The 21,728-nt window shown below is 41.2% G+C and overlaps 1 protein-coding gene across 1 annotated transcript in view; it reads left to right on the top strand.

The window, feature by feature from the left end:
- The window catches only part of nfasca (neurofascin homolog (chicken) a), a 57,911-nt gene that overhangs the window by 19,258 nt on the left and 16,925 nt on the right, over positions 1–21,728 (top strand). Inside the window, exons 8-24 of the mRNA XM_056437721.1 lie at positions 448–632; positions 721–852; positions 1,282–1,428; positions 2,044–2,155; positions 2,288–2,454; positions 2,961–3,108; positions 3,542–3,666; positions 4,324–4,362; positions 4,941–5,042; positions 5,605–5,802; positions 6,760–6,830; positions 7,088–7,310; positions 7,466–7,581; positions 7,737–7,947; positions 8,516–8,638; positions 9,022–9,195; positions 20,274–20,402. Of these exons, the coding sequence (XP_056293696.1) occupies positions 448–632; positions 721–852; positions 1,282–1,428; positions 2,044–2,155; positions 2,288–2,454; positions 2,961–3,108; positions 3,542–3,666; positions 4,324–4,362; positions 4,941–5,042; positions 5,605–5,802; positions 6,760–6,830; positions 7,088–7,310; positions 7,466–7,581; positions 7,737–7,947; positions 8,516–8,638; positions 9,022–9,195; positions 20,274–20,402 (2,402 nt within the window). The remainder of the gene's footprint in view (positions 1–447; positions 633–720; positions 853–1,281; positions 1,429–2,043; positions 2,156–2,287; positions 2,455–2,960; positions 3,109–3,541; positions 3,667–4,323; positions 4,363–4,940; positions 5,043–5,604; positions 5,803–6,759; positions 6,831–7,087; positions 7,311–7,465; positions 7,582–7,736; positions 7,948–8,515; positions 8,639–9,021; positions 9,196–20,273; positions 20,403–21,728) is intronic.

Here is a 21,728-nt window from a genome sequence, read left to right on the forward strand (position 1 = left end):
CTACACAAACTACCCTTTAAATGTTATGATTTAGCTGTTTTACTGTTGGTTTTCTATTTATCAGAGATAACAACAGCATCATTCAGACACCAGATATTTTATTTACATTTGAGATAGAATAATTAAATTATTCAAACCTCCATTTAGTCCATGTTCCCTCTGTGACATATGACAGGGAGAATACTTTTAGAACTCGGATGTTGAATTTCTATTTCTAGTCCAGAAAAGCACCAACGACCCTCGATCATAGAACCACAATGGTGCAACTGGTCCCTAAATATTGAGTTGGTAATAGTTGCTTTGGGTCCTCTGCAGTCCACTCAGTGGTTGGACTTAAGATGTCTGATATTATGTTCACCTGAAATTCCTTGATTCCAATAATTCAAGACCAACTTTTTTGCCAAAAAGTGATGGTGAGGATTTGTTCCCCCTCTTTGTCCCCTACAGTCCGACACCCACCATCAAGTGGTTTAAGAAGGGTGGGGACCTGCCAGCCAAGAAGGTGAAGTTTGACAACTACAACAAGACCCTGAAGATCATCAACGTGTCAGAGGAGGATGCTGGGGAGTACGTTTGCATGGCCAACACCCATTTAGGCATCATACGCCACTCCATCTTTGTCCAGGTCAAAGGTGAGGAGGTTACACTGGTTAAGTGGTTCTACAGATGTGTGATTGTGTTTGAGTCCACCGTGCTCATCTGACTCCCTGCGTTCCACAGCGGCTCCTTATTGGCTCGACAAACCCACCAACCTGGTGCTCGCTCCGGAGGAGAACGGCCGGCTGGTGTGTCGGGCCAACGGCAACCCCAAACCCATCATCGAGTGGATGATCAACGGACAGCCTATAGAGAGTACATTCTATCTATTATCCATCTATCTATCTATCGATCTATCTGTCTGTCTGTCTTTTTTCTTTGTTTCTTTTTTAAATCTATTTTTCTTTATTTAGTTTTTTCTTTTTATCCTTCGTCCTTTCTCCTTTTTTAATCTATTTTTCATTCTGTTGAACTTTCCTTTAGTCGATCTTTCTTTCTCTTTTGTGTTAAAAAAAGATATAGTTATTAAATATGTAGTTAATATTGGACACATATCGTCTGTCATGGGCCAAACGGTTCTAAGTAGCCAGATTTTATTAAATGAAATAGTACAAAAGTAACCACTCAAATCAAATTAATAATAAAAAAAGATATTGTCTTCTCTCATCTGTGTATAATGGATTATATAATGTTCCTCATTGGTATATGTTTCTTAACATCTTCTTCCCTCTCCCCTGACTTCAGACACTCCCCTCATCCCCATCAGACCCCAGGTTCTTGGTGACACCATCATCTTCCGCTCGGTGCAGATGGGAAGCAGTGCTGTCTACCAGTGCAACGCCTCCAACCAGCACGGCTACCTGCTGGCCAACGCCTTCGTCAGCGTCCTCGGTAAGACCCGGAGAGGACGTCGACTTTAGAAATGTATACAGAGAGAGAGTGTCAGCAGATTACATTCATAGTAAAAATTTATTCTATTAAATACTCTGGATAAAAAAACAAACATACTTACCCTAAAGTCTGTGAATCCACTGCTATTCAACTGTAACCAGTTACAATTTAACATTTAGCATTTTAAAATTGATTACAAATTAGGTCTAATCTACGAAACCTTATACACAGAGGATATTTTAACATGTCGCAGATAGATAAGCACAGGCGTAGATGATGAAATGATATGGCTGGATTCCTTGTCGCTGCTTTAGTACCTGTTAGGCCCTAACAGGTACTAAAGCAGTTCAATAGATCAGATACTGATGGCACAGCGCTGTGTATTACTTCTTCATTTTTTTAACCAAAAATGATTTGCGCTGGTTAGGGGGTACTTGGCTGACAACGTTTTTCACAGGGAGTACATCACTGAAAAAAGGTTGAAACTGTGTTTGGGTGCCCACTAGCTGACTGCTAGCTGACTGTCACACGGTCACACACGTGTGACAGGTGCAGAACCCTGGTAAGTGATATCCTGGTGAAGGCGTCATCCTCTCTCTCTCTCTCTCTTTGCAGACATGCTCCCGAGGATGCTAGGCCCTAAAAACCAGCTGATCAAAGTCATTGTGAACAACCGCACCTTCCTAGACTGTCCTTTCTTCGGATCTCCTCTGCCGGACCTCCGCTGGTGAGCATCGAGAGCTCTAATACTGGTTTTGGCATCAAACTCTGTAAACCCACACCCGTAAATATTCTTAAGCACAACATTCATACAGATATACTTTATGATTCATATTCCCTGTGCTTTCTGTGCTTGCAGGTTTAAGAACGGACAGGGCAGTGGGCTGGACGGAGGTCACTACCGCGTTTACATCAACGGCACCCTGGAGATCAAACGGACCCGAGCAGAGGACGAAGGCACCTACACCTGTGTGGCCAACAGCATGCTGGGCAAGGCAGAGAACCAGGTCCGCCTAGAGGTCAAAGGTCAGTCATTACATCTCTTCTGTGCAGTTGGCATCTGTGGCAGGAGGTGTAGATACGACATCCATCCATACACAACAGTCCATCCTTGTGGATGTGATATATTGGGAATAGATGGAGGGACATTTTTCAAATTTGGCACAAACATCCACCTGTACACTAGAATGAACTGATTTGAAATTTGGTGGTCCAAAGTCACAAAATACAAATTCAAGAATTCATATCCAAATTATGACAATTTCCCACAAATTAACTGTCGACATTTTGGACAGTCATGGATGTAAACTGTCCTGGTTGGTGGAGGCATGCAACTCAACTGGGGTAGATGTATTCACTTGGTTCAATAGAAAAATAAAGTTGTAAGAGCTTTGGTAGAATAACTGGTGTTAAATATGGCCTTGCAGTCATATGAAAGTATGTTGGTGTGAGCGAGTTTTTTGGAAAATCTGAATGTCCGAGTTAATGTAGAATGTGCGTGTGTGTATGCGCTCCCCTTTAACATCATTCAGAGCCGACTCGTATTGTTCAAGTCCCGGAGCACCAGTCGGCCGTCAGGGGCTCCCTGGTTCACTTCGACTGTAAGGTGAAGTCTGACCCCAGCCTGCCCATCACTGTGGCCTGGACCAAGGATGACAAGCCTCTCTCCCTGGGCTGGAGGTAACAGCACACACTGACCCTGAACACCTCTGGTGCTCCTATCCTGCACCTGTAAAGTCAAAACACCGACTACTAAACCATGTCAGTGTTTTAACAGAGAGAAAATAATCCAAGCAACGCTGTCATGTAACTACAGTAATTCTTTATGATTTCCTCCGAAAATAAATGGACATCGATGGAATTGGTCTTAAGTGAAACATAAGATAAGATCTTGTTCAAGTCAACCTGGATGATCATGTCACATGCAGAGAATGAAAAGTATCTTTAGTTGTGTGGGAATGTAATTTTGTAGGAGACAGGTTACTTCTCAGAGTTGTGACACACAGCACTAACTTGTCTTAGAGGAAATAGAGCTAAAACGATGATTTTATGCAGCTGTCAGCTCAAGTACAAACTTGAAAGGTTTAATCCTTTCTCTGTGTTTGTCTCCCAGGCTGAGGAAAGACGGGGAGTCGCTGCTCATCCCTAATGTGAACGAGGGGGACGAGGGAACCTACACCTGCACTGTCACATCTGAGATAGACCAGGACTCCGCCTCAGCCCGCCTCACGGTGTTAGGTACAGAACGGTGCTGGAGCAAATGGAAAATTTGGAATGAATTTTCAAAAGGAAGTTTATGTCACAAAAATAAGATATTCTCTGAGCCCAAATAAATCACAGTACTTGTTCTAGAGATAATCTATGACGCAGTATTGGTTATTTTTTTGCATGTAAAAACATCAAGAAACTACTAACTACTGCTGCCAGTTAAATGTAGTAAAGTAAAAGTGAATACATCCCCATTTGAAACCAACTAAATTACGAAGCCTTAAAATGACTGATGGATTTGGATTGAGGACATCTGCAACACATACAGACACACAAAAACTGTTTTTAGGCAATCAATTTAGAGATAGGGAATACGTTTTCCCTGTCTGTCACTTTAATCTGAGAACATATCTGAGTTTGTCTGGTAAATGTACCACTTTCTCTCAGAATAGTTTTCTGTCAGAATATTCCCCCCCCCCCTTTTTTCAAATTTTTTTTTTTTTAACCAACAATGACCCTAATATGTCGTCATACAACTGAAGCTTAGTGAAGCTGACTTATATTAATACAGCATGTACTAAATGACCTGTTAACCGTTTGTGATCCCTTGCTGATGACTGATAGGTAGACTAACCTGCGTACTCTAACGTTTATACCCACTTCCTGATCCTTGACCCCGCCCCACAGAGGAAGCCTCCCTCAACCCCTCTAGTGCCTTGCCTCCAGGTAACACATGGTTCGGGTGGAATTATCTCTTTTTCTGTTTTCTCATGTCCTCATTTTTCTTCCTTTTACTTTTTGTCCTCTGCCTCCATCTAAACGTGTGCCTATGCTGTATAACACTGTTTTTACTATTTCATTATGTGCCATAGATGATTCTGTCTCTGTGTGTGTGAGAGGAATTTTTAATACCAAATGGATTTTGACATGCATGAACCACAAAACATCCTGTCATTTAATCTCACAGGGAGTCTGGCAATGTTTTGTCCAGTTTGGATCCACATTCCCACACATTCTAATTTGTTTGTAGCGATTATTAGTAGAGTTGTTTTTCTCATTTGTCCTCATTTCACTGGGCGATGCATTAACCATTTCCTGAAACTTCCTAAAGAGCGAGCTGGAAGGAGATTTAGAGGTGCTTTTATGTGTTATATAGTAATGTATCTTAAATTAAGATTGACTCACTGACTGATGACCACGATAGATGCCATCGTACAGTATGAGTGCTGCTGCATGCCTATGGTTGTGTGTTTTTATCAATTTTTTCCATGTCTCAAGTCAAGTTATTCCCTCTTTCTCTGCAGACCGTCCAGATCCTCCCGTGGAACTGGATCTGTCTGACCCCACAGCCCGCAGCGTTCGTCTCACCTGGATCCCCGAAAACGACCACCGGAGCCCAGTCACAGGTCAGTATACACTTTATACACTCACACATGCACACACACACACTCATTTTACTGGACATTCTGGAAGAGGGTTGTATTACACTAGCATTCTCACATTTATCTCTAAATTTGTCATTGTGACATAGTGGCCTGCCACCCCTGGAGCAGTAAAGTGTGTTCTCTGGGGAGATTATGTGGCTAAAGGAGAAATAAAAAGGGGGTGAAGTTTGTCCCAGGTCTCCAAGCTCAGCAATGAAATGATAATGAAGGCATGCAGAAATAGAAATACTCATTACTGAGGAAATTAGATAAATTTTGAAAGGCCACAATTATAATCCATCTGAGAAACAAGGGGCCTATCACTTATAAAAGGATCATTATAATTTGTATTCATACGAAGGGTTGTAAAATGAATGTAACAGGCTCATTAAACTAGAAAGGATGAATGTATGAAGCTGCAGGAGATGCTACCAACCTTCCTACCTACCAAACCCCTTCAAAGACCCCTTGAAACCCCGTTGAACTCCAATGCCTTAACAATAAGGCTTCTGCTTGATCTCATGCCAGTTATGTATCTGTGCAGAATTCCTGGTCCAGTTTGAGGAGAACCGTTGGGAGCCGGGCAGGTGGCAGAACCTATCCACATACCCCGGAGAACTCAACTCTGTCATCCTGCAGCTCGCCCCCTACGCCAACTACCAGTTCAGGGTCATCGCCATCAACGCAGTGGGCCAGAGTCAGCCCAGCCGGCCCTCGCCACGGTACCTGTCCAACGGAGCTGGTGAGGAGCACCACACACACTCAGCAAGTGCAGTTCATATACTGTTACATCAAGAAACCTTTTTAGTACTTTACTTATCATTTTGCTGACTGAAGGACTGACTTCCGGTCACGACTACCTACCTCCATCTTGTAAGAAAAGATTCGATCTTTGATTAGAAGTACTAGAACTGTTCAGCCTGGAGGACTCAAATGATCTGGGGGCCAAATTGTTGTCTTAAACATGGAAGCAGGAAAAAACAAACTCCATCATAAATTTGAAATAAAAAGCAGATTGTTATGCTCTAATCATGCAGCCCTGCTAGAAAATAAAGGAATTACTCAAAAATATCTGTTATTTATTATACTAAACAATGCTCAAACTATATAAATTACTTAGTTATATTGTATACTATTCTGTTGCATGCTGTTTTAATTCGGGTATTAAAATAATCTTCATATACTTTACAATATGTATATTGCTGACTTTGCTGCTACTAACCACACAAATAAATTTCTTAGCTCGAGACAATATTTCACAGTTAATTTAAGAGTTTACAGCTCTGGTCTGGATACAATACGTACAATGATTGTTTGCCTTATAATGTGTAGTGAACTGACTCATTTAGAGTTTCTATTTTGATTTAATATTGTTATACTTCATATACTAGAACTAGACTGTCCTTTTGACTTTTTAGTTTTCAACCTTTCTCTAATTATCTGTGCTATTTCTGTTCTTGTGCTGTTGCAACACCTGGGGATCAATACCGACATATCTCAACATACCTTATCACAATCATGTTGTCTGGATGATTAGTTTGTAGCCCCTTGCTTTAAAGTAAAAGTAGCACAGACTAAAGACAACTGGCCCGTTAGCTTCAGGTTTCTCAGGTGGTGTGAAGACAAGGTGCCTGAGGACATTGGATTAGTTGCAGTTGATGTTGTTTAATCTGAGTAAATTTTGTTATGTTACATCCAGCTCCAGATGCCATCCCCAGAGGTCTACGAGGATGGGGAACCAAGAAGGACAATATGGAGATCACCTGGGAGGTAAGAAGTGTAAAAGGCAGGAAATTACATCTTGTGAGTTTCCTGTTTAATTAATGAATACATCAATCACAATCATAAATGGAACTGTTAATACAACCAAGTAGCCTGAAGACAGTAGTTTTAATAGTTGTATTTAGTAAGTGAGAGAAAAGCAGTTCTGACTGATTGGTTGGGTGTTATGTTCTTTTCATAACAAACCCAAATGTAATCGTACTTTCAGTCAGTGCGCATTTCACAGTCAGCTTCTTGTTTTCTAGCCTCTGCTTAATCTGGAGAGGAACGGGCCAAACCTGCACTACAGCGTGTGGTGGAGACGGAAGGATTTGGGAGAAGGGTGGAGTAACGTGACCACGGTGGAGTCCAAACATGTCATCCACAACACAGAGACCTACATGCCTTATGAGATCAAAGTCCAGGCCAGGAATGAGTTTGGAAAGGGACCTGAGTCTAATGTGGCCGTTGGATACTCCGGAGAGGACAGTGAGTAGAGACACAATGGATATGTGTTTGGGAAAGACGGAACAAGACCAATGTCATCAGTGAATCTTTTCACTTTAAATTTGAAAGCAATTTGTTAAACAGAGCTTAACCTTTCCCACTATTCACGCATACTGTGTCCCTTTGTGTGTGTTCAGAGCCCACCGACGCTCCTGCTGACCTGCGGGTGTCAAAGGTTGACAGCACCAAGGCCAACTTGCACTGGACGCCCGTGGACATGAGCTCTGTGCAGGGAGAGTTCAAGGAGTACAGGGTGAGACTGGCTGTGTTTTTGTAATGATAATGAAATTACTGCAGAGCTGAAAATACATCCTCATTTTTTTGATTATTTCTCCGAATCAATTAATCTCCTCGCCTACTTCTGCACTGCTTTCCCATTTAAACATTTCTCACCCTTCTGCCTGTCAGCTATACTACTGGCGGGAGTCCAGTCTGGTTCTGGGTCTGGTGGTCAGTAAGGAGAAGAAGACCAAAGGTTTCTACAGCATCGTGGCTGAGCCGTCCGGCATCCTCAGCGACCTGGTGCCCTTCTCCAAATACAAGATGTTCCTGGTTGTGGCCAACAACGTCTTTGAGGGTCCACCCAGCAACACGGTGGACATCACCACCAAGGAAGGAGGTGAGGACACAGCTCTCGCAAACTAATATATTACATCATTCAGGGTGCAATGGCTCACAAAAATCCCGGTTCAGATAGTATCAGGTTCTGGAGTCACGGATTGGATCAGCAGATAAAAAGGGTGTGCCAATTATTGTTTGTGTTATTTTCTTTTGTTAAGCAGCTGGTCTATAAGGCCCCAACACCATTTTTTTCCCACTACTCTACCAAGAAATGATTTTAACTGCCACAAAGTCAATGTAAACCGTCACTCAAATTCTAAATATTCTTCTTCTACTTTGTTTCAGTAAGCTATTGTGGTTATGTGCACAAAATCTACAATTATAATGCTTAATAAATGAAGATTTTTGTAATCAGTATTTTTAATTTTCAGTTATAAGCTTCTTAGAGCTAGTGTTGCTGTTAGCTCTGATGCTGCTAATGTAAGCTCTATCAGGAATCGGCGAATATAAAGCAATAACGTCGATCACCTGTTCATATGATTTGGACTAAATATCGGCCGAGAACAGTCAAGGGTAAAACTGTTTTGTGTGTGTGTGTGTGTGTGTGTGTGTGTGTGTGTTCGTAGTGCCAGATGTACCACAGTTTTTCAGCATTAACCGGAGAACTTTTGACACCGTCCACCTTGAATGGGACAAACCTCTGGAGCCCAACGGCATTCTGATTGGATACCAGCTCAAGTACCAAACAGGTGAGATGCTCTCAAGCACAAACTATTCATGCAAAGGTACCACATTTCAAACCTTCATAAAGAAAGCATTCTGACTTGGTGCTTCCACTTTGGTGAGGATTTGCTAAAGCATTATGAACTTTAATGCCTAAGTTATACTTGTGAGTGAGCAAAGTTCCGTGAGGGTCCACCCCAGGTGATATAAATGTCGTCACCAAAGGGTGAAGTGCTTGGACATCTGCCTTGCACCAATGTGTTGTAGTACAGCAATAGATTATGCATGTGGATTGCTTCCTCCATGTGGAGCCTTGAAAGTATTATAAACAGAACTACTATGCCTGGAGTATAACTAGGGCTCATATTTGTGTCTGTGTGTCTTTGTGTGTGTGTGTGTGTGTGTGCAGTTAATGGCTCCAGAGTGGGCCGTCCCCAGTTGGAGACTTTCACTCCTAATGTGACAGTGTTTAACGTCCACATGCCGAACCGATCCACCCGCTACAATTTCTACCTGTCAGCTCTCACCCAGGTGGGATCAGGGAAGGTCTATGCTTTGGAGTCCCCTCAATTTGCCAATGAAGGTGAGTTTTTCTGCATTTGACAATTTGACAATGAGCCTGGGTATAAGAGGTACAGACATAGTAGGGGAGTTGGACAGTGATAAGACGCAGTAATACTTAAATCTCATTCAATTAAAGTTATTTGGAGTTACAACTCAGTCAATGCATATCTTTGAACCAATTTCACTACACCCATCAAGTTGAAATTGGCCTTGAATTAGATAATAGATGTAGATATTTAGAAGTTCAACAGGACCATTTCTGACCCCCTTTACCACTACAGTTACTGGAATTGTCCCTTTCACACAGCGTGTCCAGCCTGGTCTCCTAACTCTGAACCTTCATTCTGCTACATTGCATATTTTACTGTGTAATTACATCATTTCCAGCCCTTCCTCTCTGCATAGGAACCAGGTCGATTTCATAGTGTGTCTACATAGTCAGAATCACTGTGGTTATGTGAGACGAAGACACAGTAGTAGAAAGTAAATGAGGTTATTGCCCTTTGGTGAACACCTTTTATCAGATGGAGAGAGAACTGCTCTTTCTTTGATGGATGACATTATCAGAACACCAACAGTTAGACTCACATACAGACACACACATTGACACAGCTGGATCAGTGGAGGATCAGAATTTGCCACTTCCGATATTTACATTGGCAAACTTTTTGCATTCATGAATACATCTACGCCTGAGAATTTGCAATTGCCAAGACACAGAAAATGGAAGTTGTGGCACAATTTATTGAAATCGCTAACACATGTAACCCCTCTATCATTACCATGTTTATCTATAAGCATATAGTCATGTCGTTAAACACTAAGCCCCTGTGTGTGTGTGCGTTGTTAAACATTCAAATACCACACTTAGGCCTATCAATCAAATAGCACTTCTATGCTATGCTAGCTACTGAAGGTATACCGTATACTGAATATATGCTTTAAGCTTTTTTAATATTAGTAGCAGTGAATAAACCTACTCGTCTTTACAGGAACACTGTTGTTCCTCCATGTCATTGTCTTCTGTCTCCATCTTCAGGTGATGTGGAGGTTCACTTTTACACTGTGATCTGTAGCTTTAGCTTCTATCGCTCTCTTTAACCTGTTTTCGCTAAGGAACCAGTTTGACATACTGATATATCTTTCAAACACAGATTGCAGACCGTCTCTATTTAGAATAAATATGTGTATTCATTGTCTAAATTTACAGCATGCAATGGAAAAGCCAAAGTCTCAAACCGATAGTGGTTTATACACAGCACACCAATGGCATGCAGAAAGATCTGTCTATTTGGTGTCTTTGTGCAAAGTTGGGATGCAGCGAAAACAATTTTTAGAAGTGTTCATATAGTTTCCATTAAGGCTATAGATGTACGATATTTTCTTTTTTTTGTGTACATAATTTTGTTGCCAAATTTAATTAGAAAAATTCACAAGCGAAAATAACTCACAGACGTCACTGTGAGAAATTTTCCTCAGGACTTTTCCTTCAGTGGAAAGTATCGTTCCAAAGAGAAGTCTGACGGAGGGCAACACCTCTGAACCTGAACAGATTTCCATGAGTGGGGAACGCGAACCCTCCAGCTCCTGTCTTGTGCTGGTTGTCCCTCTGTGTCTTTCTTACACCGCTTCCCTGTCTCCTGTCTCCACCTCTCTTTTTGTCGGCAGAAAACCTTACTGACTCTACAGCTCTAGGTAATGGGGAATGAGAAGTGCAGTGTGCCTGCCGCCCGTCCCCCACCCTCCCCATGTCTGTCTCTCTATCTGTCCGTCTGTCCATCTTAACACTGAGCAGCAGGGCAGTCCACCTTCGTTCTATTATCCACAGAAGTGCACTTCTACCACACCCTGCAGTTCACACTGGTGGGCAACAGAGGGAGAGCTTAACGACTCTTACATGTATTTTTTATGTATATATATATATACTTTAGCAAGGGTTGGGTATGGTAGCCTTCAGGAAGCTTTTCCATGACTAGATATTAATTCCACGACAACAACATTTACAAATCTTTGTTAATAATGATTTATGAAAGTTTAAAATGTTCGTCAAAACCAGACTGAATTAAATTAGTTATATACTGTGGATATGTTGATGTGCAGTCTGGCTAGTTGAACAGTTATGTAATATATATCATCATATAGACATTTACTATTGAGGTGAAATCATGACAGCTCTTTTGCTTGCATGTCAACAGATGTTTAGAGTGTTGGACCTTTAGTTGGTTCTCAAACCAATTCAAATTAAAGGTTGACCTTGTACTTGTAAAAAATGGTACTTGTAGAGGTTGATGTCAAAAATGATTTACTCACATACGATTGCATATAATAGTTATTTTATAATTGATTAATGTATTGATTCCCATTTAGATTAGTTTACACTTAGTTTGAAAAGCCAATACTACTACTGCTAATATTAATAAGAAATGCACTTCTGTGTTTATTTAGGCAACTCAGAATCAAAAATGTGTTTCTGCTATTGGACTGAACTTCTGTCTTCGCTGCATTTTCTTCCTTTTATCTTCATCACCTCTCCATCTTGCCCCCTGTTTGTAAACCTGCTGTTTGCGTGCTGTGTGTGCTGTCAGGGATTGAAGAACACTCTATGTTCTCAGCTTTTCTTCTCTGATTCACAGGCTTAGTGAGAGAAACATCCAGTGATTTGAAAATTAAACATATCAGAACTGTCACAACACCTATTTCTCAAATCTTCTGGTATCATATATTTGTTTAGACAATCACCCTGATAGCTGCCAGAGAATCCTGCCTCAAGCCATTTCTATTTAGGTTGACCTTTAACCTCTGATTACTGAACCGATCCCTGATGGCGCACATGTACCATGCAATCTCTGGCCTCTTCCCGTCTGCCATGAGACGCAACTTAGCCTTGTGTAGCGGCTCATGCGTTTAGTTTTTCAGTCATCGTCATTGGATACAATGTCATGATGACACTGCTGTTTAGGGAGTGTGTGTGTGTGTGTATGGGAGGATGAATGATTTGACTAGTTGAATGTGCTGGGGATGACACACAAACAACACTCCATCAGCAGTTGGCTTGCGCACTCACCAGTTTGGTCGCCTCGCTTCTGAGCTTTTCTCAAAGGTCATGTCACTCTGCCATCTTTGTCCACTGCTCCTGTTAATTTAGTCTGTTTCTACGCACAGTACTGAGGATTACAGGTAAGGCTGTTTGGAGCTTTGGACTGAACAGGCTAACCTCACGGGTCTGTAACGGCTCTCGTACTTCCTCTTTCCCTCGCATGGCGGTCTGAGGGCATGCTTGGCATCTGGCTTGGCGATACAAGCATGCTGCCCGGGGTTTGGGCTTGTTGTACAATGGAAATGTTTGGGGTGAGGCCATCAGATTAGTCATGGCTAACTGGCTAGAGATGACCTCAACTTCACGGTACAGTAGGACTGAACAATACGTAAAGTGAAAAAGGATGAGCTGGTTCTCAACGTGAGCCTTAACCCCACAAGAGGGCTTGATAGTGTCACGTAAGTTAAAAAGGAGATAAGACCAGGGCAGGATGCATTATTTATTGTCTTAAATTTATGAAAATCATAAGTTAATTGGATTACTATCTTATCTGACAAAAAGTAAAAAAAATACCTGAGTTAATGCCAGTTTCAATACCTGATACGTTTCCCTACTTGGTCCCCATTCTGGTTGTCTTTTTAACTGATGCACAACTGCTATGAAAAACCCTCCAAATAGTCTGTATCTACATGATAAAAAATAATGCAAAACAGAAATAAATGACTTTAATAACAGCTGCTACTTTAAAGACAGAAGCTGGATGAAATGTAACATAACGACCTAACATGTGTTTTAGGTAGTTGACGCGTGGGTGACATAGGTGTCCGTAAAGGATGAGAATGAGGTCTGTAAGTGTATCACATGAGGTCCCCTTGGTCAATACAGGACAGGAGCAATACCTAAACCAATACCTTTAAATTGCATTTCCATACAATTTGGAGAACTGTGAGAGGCAGATTTTTAAATAAAGGGGTCAAAAGCAGCAGAAGTCTAGGATATCTTGGCTTTTAGTCCATTTTAGTAGAAAATGCTAGATCCTACATTTCCCATTATGCAATCAATATCATAATCTTTCTTTGACCAACGAATGTCAAACTCCATGTTTGTAACACAGGCTTTTGTTCTAAATTTGTAGTCTTAATGTCCAAGTTAAGGTAACCCCAGATGACATCATCAGCACCGAGGTATAAACATATGTTTAATCTTACCAGTGGGGTGCCTCTTTAAATGCAACACAAATAAGTTGTAATATCAGCATCTGTCCCCTTGGTGGCAGTGGAAGCTAAGTCCATACACTAATGAAGTGTGTGTGTGGGTGCCAGCAAAGATAAAGCGGGACACTCAAATGAATACTGTGATCATTAATTGACTTGTGGTGCCTGATAGTAAAGTGCGTGATGCTGCTTGTGAGGAATTCAGCTCAGGGCTTCGTGGACCCTCGCCCGCGTGTGTCACTGTGTGTGCCTGTTTGATGTTCCTGCTGAATTGTCTTTAACCCTCTGCTCTCTCCCTCCTCCCTTGTAGTCAAGCTTACGGACGCCTCCTTGGCTTCAGCTTTCTCTCCTACTCCTCCTCTCGCTCCTCTTCCTCCTACTACCATCGCTCCTACAACCATTAGTCCTTCTGTCACTCCGACAACTCCGACTTCTACCACTACTACTACTACTACTACTGCTACTGCTACTACTACTACTACTTCTTCTACCACCGCAACCAAGGCGACCACTACCACCACAAGTCCTCCGCTGGTCACCTTCAAGCGTATCGATCAGAATGTGTTGGGTACATGCTGTTGTCCCATTGTGGTTTCTCTTATCTTTCTATTGTTTTTAGTCGACCATGAATGGCTTCATGGGTATCAAAAGACAATTGTCTTCTCCCACCTGACCAAACAGGAGAACACATCAGGGCTGCATTCCGATAAACTGTGCTGTACCTACCGTACAAAGAGTGGGGAATTACTTCAGAATATTGGAATGTAGCCAGCAACTATCCTCCTGGTCAGGAAGTGAGAATCCAAACTTTTCTTTTTGATTAAATGGATGTTGATAAGTGTAAAGGTCTTGGAGAGGGTACCCTCCAACACTTTGGAGCAATGAGGGTTGTAATATCGGCAGAGCTCACCATTTAGTTTTTAGTTTTTAGTCCACTCTAAAGCAGAGTTAAGCTTTGCAACTAAATGTTTCATGACTTCAAAAATCCTCTGGAATTTTCTCATGGGGAACTTTTCTGTCCATGAATATTTACTTCTGGTTTTGAGCAGACCGTGATCTGGACGATCATTCTTGTAGATAGACTCCCTTAGTGTTAGCACCATGCATAGGTCTAAATAGAGCCCTGTGTATGGTTGTTGTAACTGCAATCTCTGCCCTTTGCCCCTGACCTTTAACCCTTTACCCCTGACCCCTTCCCCTTGTGTAGTGGACCATGGGCGAGAGATCTGGAATCTGACGGTGGAGCCTAACAGTAACTACTCTAAAGTCAGCTGGAAACACGACTTCCCGGCCGGCAGCAGCGAGTTTGTGCTAGAGTTCACACTGGACAGTAAGAAACCAGATCAAGCCCTCAAAGCAAGAGCTAGATCCAAACTTTTTATTTAACACTAACAGCCAGAGTAGTGAGGTGGTACAAAGTCAAAAGGAGCAGAAGATAAAGGACAATATTTGAAAGATCAGGCAAAACACCCCAATCAAAACAGATCTAAAATGTGAGAAAAGATGCGCACGAATGATAATCTACTAGACTTGACCAGCTCTCATTTCTCATAAACCCGCACTATCAACATCTTTTATATCAACAATGTGCCAAATGTCTGTTTATAAAGTAGCTATTTGGTTGTATTTATGAACCCAACTCTGCAGTTCCCATCCGCTATAGTGCGTTTTACCACCTTTTGAACCTACTGCTTTGGTATCAGGCTCTGTGAAATGTGCATCTGAAAAGGCTTCATAACACACGTTAGCCATGTCAACTTTACAAGAACACAATTGTGGGATTCTCTTTCAAAGTGGCAAATAAACCCAACCTGATTAATGCAGCTTTAAACGAGCTGATCATTTAACATTTCTATGTTTAGCGACTAACAAAATCCAGTGTTTGACGAAGACTTGATTTGTTTAATCTTTTTCAGTGCTGGGTATGAGAGAAGTGACAGGATGTGAAAGACACCTAGATCACTGCAGCACTTGCCAACTCTCTCAGTTCAACTTTATTCCCAGAAATCTGCACGAGCCGGAAATGTCAATATCCGGCCAAACTATGTTTCCCTCTCGAATGAAATTCAATCCTGTTAGCAGGACAATTTGGATAACGAAAAAAACAAAAGAATGATTCAGGAGCTTTCTCATAAAATAATTCATGCCTTATTTTCTTCATACAAACTTCAATTACACCTTAATAGCAGGTTTTTGTTACCCCACATATCCTTGCTCTAGGGTTTTACTGAAATGTGTCCTTGTCTTACTTATATCCAAAGCAGTCTTAATGGAGAGCTCCTGTAGGGAACTATTTGCTGACAAAAGAAGCAACTAATGAGGCCAGAGCATTCAGAGGAAACAGCGGACATAAAAAACAACAACTGTTTGTTTTTAAATGTTATCAGACGATTGAATGGCCGTTACAGGTGGGCAGCCTCATTGTCGCTGATAACGGCCATTCAAGACCAAAGAATCTCACCAGAGATAACCATTGACTGCAGCAGCTGCTTCTCCGTTCGCCTGTTGTTTTACTTGTTATTGAAGTGTGTGATGTTTGCACTTAAAAGGCTCACGTCTCAATCTGTAAAAAAAAAAAAAAAAAGAAAGAAAAGCAGAAGCGACAATATATATAACAGTCTGTGTTTGTGTGTGTCTTTCTCTCTGTGCATCTCTGTCTGGTCTTTATATGTCAGCAAATGTTACTCACCATCATGTCATTACTACTTTCTTGTGTATTGCTCTATCACAATGGTTTCTTTCAACACGCTGCCTGGCTTCCAATGGCTCCTGTGCTCTGTGAATGTGCTGCTCAGCTTGCTTTGTCTAAACCGCTGTCTGAATGTGTCATTTCTTTTGCTTTTGCTTTGGATGGGGTATTAAGCACTCTTGAAGTCTGCTTTTATAAAACACATCATCCCTCCATTTCTGGAATCCCAGTACTGGTTGAAATTGGATAGTCCAGCACTTATAGGCTCTCTGTTATTGCTCTCTACCAATTCAACAGTCTGTAGTCTTTGATCAACAATGGAAAGAAGGGAGGATGTATTTTTCATGTACTTGGGCAGCGGCTTAAATTCTTAATGATGTCTGAATGTGAATAGAAAGAGAGCAAGGGAGGGAGGAGAGGGGGATGATGAGACTGATCTAATGGTTTCCACCCCTCCCACCCCTCCCTTATTCTCCAAGGTCAAATCTGAAAGCTTTGACTCTAAGTGAAGAGTAGCAGGAGGCCTGTGATACTCCCCCACCTCCTATCATGATCCCCTTATCCTCACCGTGTCTCCCTGTCTGTGACCCAGAAGTCCCTGCATGTCTGAAAGAGAAAGGTTTACGATGATGAAACGGAAAACTGGGTAGAGTTGAGAAATCTTGCAAAAGGAAAGAAAACGTGAGTAATGTGATTAAGGGCTTGGCCATAGGAGCTGTAATTTGTCCAAGTATACATACATATTTATATTCCAACTTTGATATTTTCAAAAAACAGCAGTAAAAGTGAGCTTCTTGAATTGAATCACAAGTGTAACCAAAGTTATTTTAAAGTTTAATTTAACCAATTTCACTATCAGCCTTTTTACATGATGAACTGGGAAAAATAGTAGCACTTGTACTTGACTATTTGGTGTCCATAATGCATAATTTGCATTTCAGAAGATATGGTATGTTCATAATATAATACAGGATTTTTTTATTTATTATTTTATTTAAACTAAAGAGAGAATTGTGCTGTTATCTGAAACAGACAAGATATCACTGGCATTTCACATGTTTCAAATTTCCCCCGTTTTATCAGGACATTTTCACTGCTCTGTTGAACACGTCCCCCACGTTTGGCTGTTTCTTAATACATTCAGAATGAAGGATATGTTTCTGCCTAATCCATTGGTACTTATGACAGTATGTCAGTACAGCTACCATAAATTAAACTGATATGAAGTTGCATTTGCTGCATGTATATTTCACATTGAAATCCTTCCAGCTACTCAAAAGGCATAATCCTTCCTGTTCCTGCTGTGCTTTTCATCTGCAGACAGTGTTGAGTTCTAAGCACCAATCAAAAGCGGCAAAGTAGAGGCCAGAAGACTTCATTAGGGAATTAAAACACTATTCTTGAAAGAGAAAGTGAGAGCAGCAGGGTGGGACAGGACTCTGGTGGCGTAGTGAAGGAATTAGGGCTCTGTGAAATGTACCTCATTCTCAACTTTTTACCCTGGCCTTAATTAACTTACATTGTTCGAATACTAACTTTTATTTGATTATTTACCCGATTGTCCTTGTACATACATGGAGAAAATAAATGTGCCCACTGCCTTCACCATCTGAGAGGCAGTATCAGCATAACAACACAACATATCAATGCAAAGTCACAATGTAACAACGTAAACACTTTAACAAGGGAACACTATTACAACCTAAAGATGTAAACATGTAACAACACAATATATAGAAAACACAACGTAACAATGTAAACATGTAACGATGCAATGTAACAAATGAACAATGTATCATCAAAACAAGGTCAACATTTAATAACTTAACAATTTTACAAACGTAATCACGTAACGTAATAAATAATAATAAAGGTACCAATGTCACAATGCAACTAAACAAGGCAACTAGCGTGAATGAGTAACAACCGTCCTTAGCAGACTTTATGTTAAATCAAGAAAAAAGCTTGAAAACTTTCAAACAAAACAATCGTGAAGTCAGACCCAAACAGCGGTTTAATGGGTGAAGGTCCCGTTTGTCCTACCAATGCCACCTACCCATAGTGGACTTTCTTACTTGTATTATTTGTTATTATACCGCGTAACTTCAAACTATTTAACTTTCAATAATGGTCGCTCAAAATACACGTCACTTGTTCTGCATGTCGTTGGTTGTACTACGACCCTTCAGAAACCTACAAAACCCATATATCTTCCTGACGTCTGGGCTGCAATTATAAGACATTGGAATCATTTTTGCTTTCACTTTAAAACATAAAGATCACCATGCTTTACTTGTAATACTAAACCTCCAGCTTGGCCTCACTCATAGCACGATATTTAAGTATGTAAAAAAGGACTGGCATGTCTTCTCCGTCTGCATTAGCTGTTTTGCTTGGCTGGATTTAGGGCTGGTGATAGTAGCATGGCTTTGGAATGAGTTCTGTTGGATGACATCAACCTTGACGAATGGTTGACAGCATTTGTGCATGATGTCACCGTCTCGCACTGCCAACGCAGAGTCATGCTCATAGCTCGGCCATGTCATGACCGGGCATGTCTTTCCACAGGAAAGATGCAGGTTGCTGTTTATTTTTTTTACTTCATCGAGATAAGTTTGGGCCTGCAAATGATTGAGACAAACCAATGTTGTGCCCCCTTCAAACTCCACATGACTAAAGATGTCGGCACAGCGTCCAATTTATGGGAAAGTTTGGCTGTGTGAGACTCTGAAGTTCACAGTGCAGCGGGTTTGCCTGAAGGATCACCTGCTCCTTGGGCCCTCTTCTTCCCTGCCCTTTTCAAATTTCTGGAGAAAGAGAGATATACCAGAATGTGTCAGCTGCACTGAGCTTAAAAAAGGTGTTCCTCATATAGAATGGCGAGACGTACTAAACCACACCATGGGTATGCTTATAAATTATAAAGAGGTGGATCTTAATTATGGGGATGGGCACTGCATTGTTATCAGTCTCAATTCACTTCAGTGACCCTGCTCTGACTCGGAGAAACCAGTCTCCCAGCAAAGCATCGTGATGCTGTGACTTTTGCCAGTCAGTGCAGCCTTTGGTGTGAAACTAGGGCCACACCCTCTGGAGTGTGATTGGTCCCTTTCTTGTGTCTTCAAGGCGACAAGTCGGTGAAATATGTACTGAAACAGCAGTCCCCTGTTACAGTGGCAGATCTGATCCCAGGCTCCAAGTACCAACTGAGGGTTTACTCCCATGAGCTCAACAGCATCAGCAGCAAACCGGTCACCTTTAAGACCAATCCAGGTGAGGCGCCACCTGGCCAGGCGGTACCGGGGTTCCAGCCAGGTGGGCTACTTTGGGTGCAAGTCTGTCAGTAATTGTTTCTACAGTAACTCAGTCAAAGTTGGGTGAGTTATTATGTTTTTTTTGTTCCCATGTATGTTCTCCCAACGGTAAACTGAGGCAAGATAAGACTTCTATATTTGGATGTCATCAACTTTGACTTTATTTTCTTTTTGAGCAGTCTCTAATGTCCAAGTGGTAGTAAAAGTTGAAACTTTGTGAATTATAAGACTTTTACACAACTCACATGTTCTTTAATGATAGGTAAATACTCATATTCTTCACAAATGTACCTCCGGGTTCCTCTTTGATTAGTTTGCATGGATATGATGAGTATATTAATACATTGTATATACTGCAGTGCAACTTAAGATCGTCATGATCTTGAGACATATACTCTGGTAATTATGATGGAAAATGGCATTTATTCAAATTGTGCTAATATCTGTAACATTTCAGAGTTATAATGTCTGGCAGCATTCAAAGAATGAGTGTTCTTTCAGGTTGAACTAAAATTCTTTCTGGGAAGCAACAACTATTTTCACACAAAACACCCTTGTACCCCACTTCAAATCCACTGTGTAATGGGACACAGTGTGTGTGACAAACACATTATTGTTATAGATTCTGGATATCTGTTCAGGGCCGATAATGAGATGTTGGTTCTGAGTTGTTGACTTCTGCCGAGAGCTCTGCAATGAGAAAAGATTGTCTGATGTGTTAGCTCTCACTCTTTGCGGTCCAGAAAAGCACTCACTGTGTGTCTACTCTCCTCCCCTGTGTGTGTCTGTGTGTGTCTCTGTGTGTCTGTGTTCTCTGTGTCTGTGTTCTGTGTGTGCCTCCAGCCTACATAGACCAGGTAGACATAGCCACTCAAGGCTGGTTCATTGGCCTGATGTGTGCCATCGCCCTCATCATACTGATCCTCCTCATCGTCTGCTTCATCAAGAGGAGCCGCGGGGGCAAATACCCAGGTAAGGCTTCGACACCCTCTCGAGGACCAACATTAACCCTGCAGCGCTTTCTGACCAAGATTTATAAAATGGATTGAAGCGACATCATTAGACTACCAAAGTGGATGATCTCAGTATTATTTATAATTTTACAATATTAATAGTTATGGCGATGAATATAAATACTGCATTTTAATTGTATTCCTCAGAAAATAGTTTTTGACAGTTTTGTAAATTAAATTGCTCTGATTGCTAGCAGTCAGAACCCTTTTTGTAATCCAGGAACAAATCATCCCATTGTATTCACTGAATTGTTCATAAATGTACTGGTTCAACTGGGAGTCGATTCAATTGACTTAGCTCTGTCTGCAATGACCAACACAGTGGCAGATTCTGAAATCTCTCCTATTGGACGTTTCTTACCAAACTCAGTAGTTGGCGCTGAAGTGAATACTGAATTGAGATGTTGGTAGCAAAGTCAATAATGGGCCATGATGCAGCTGCCTTCTCTTTTAAACTTAAAGCTGCTGTTTGTAACTTTAATACAGATGACTTTGCATCATATCTGCTCAAACTGTCACTGTCACCTGACAGAAGGACATGAGACAGAAAATCTGTGAGAAAATCTGTTTCCGTTGCTCTCATTGTTGCTCATTTGCAAGATTCCACCGCTCCCAAAGAAAAACTGCTACAATGATGGCCCTAATTGGTGGTAGGATACTTAGGTTTTAGTCTCTTGTTGTGAAGATATAAGTTTCCTTATTTGTTCCATTCCAAGCCACTGTGATCCATGCAATCCAAGTGACTAATGCATCTATTTGCTTACTGAGAGAAGTTGTTAAGTTCATGAACTGCTTTGACATGTTATTGTGCTAGATGTATTAGTTATGAGGGAAAACAACAGACCAATAGTCAAAATGTCAGCACTCGTTTTGGCACAAGAAAATATTTGACAGAGCAAACAGCACAAGAACACAACTGGCTGCTATTTACCAGGTCATACATGACAAACAGAATGCTTGACAGATTCCAGTGTAACAGTGTTGAATATTTGATCTGATACCACAACCAATCTATGTATTACTCCCCAAAAAACTAAAAGTAAACTGTGTTTTCCTTGTTCAGACAAAATATTTAAATAGTCGTCCTGTATCATGAATGCTGATCTACAATATGTGATGATTCAATGCTTTGGAACAACAGAAGTTGGAGTTATGTTAATGTTTTGCAGTTTCTATAATGTCTAGGTGGTGGTTGCGTGACTGGTTGTGCAAAATATCTGGGTAGGTGCTGTAAAAGTGAAGAACTAACACCTAATAATGAGTCAAATAAGGATGATAACCGAAA

This window comes from Pseudoliparis swirei, chromosome 18 (genome assembly GCF_029220125.1).
Source record: "Pseudoliparis swirei isolate HS2019 ecotype Mariana Trench chromosome 18, NWPU_hadal_v1, whole genome shotgun sequence".
NCBI lineage: Eukaryota > Metazoa > Chordata > Actinopteri > Perciformes > Liparidae > Pseudoliparis > Pseudoliparis swirei.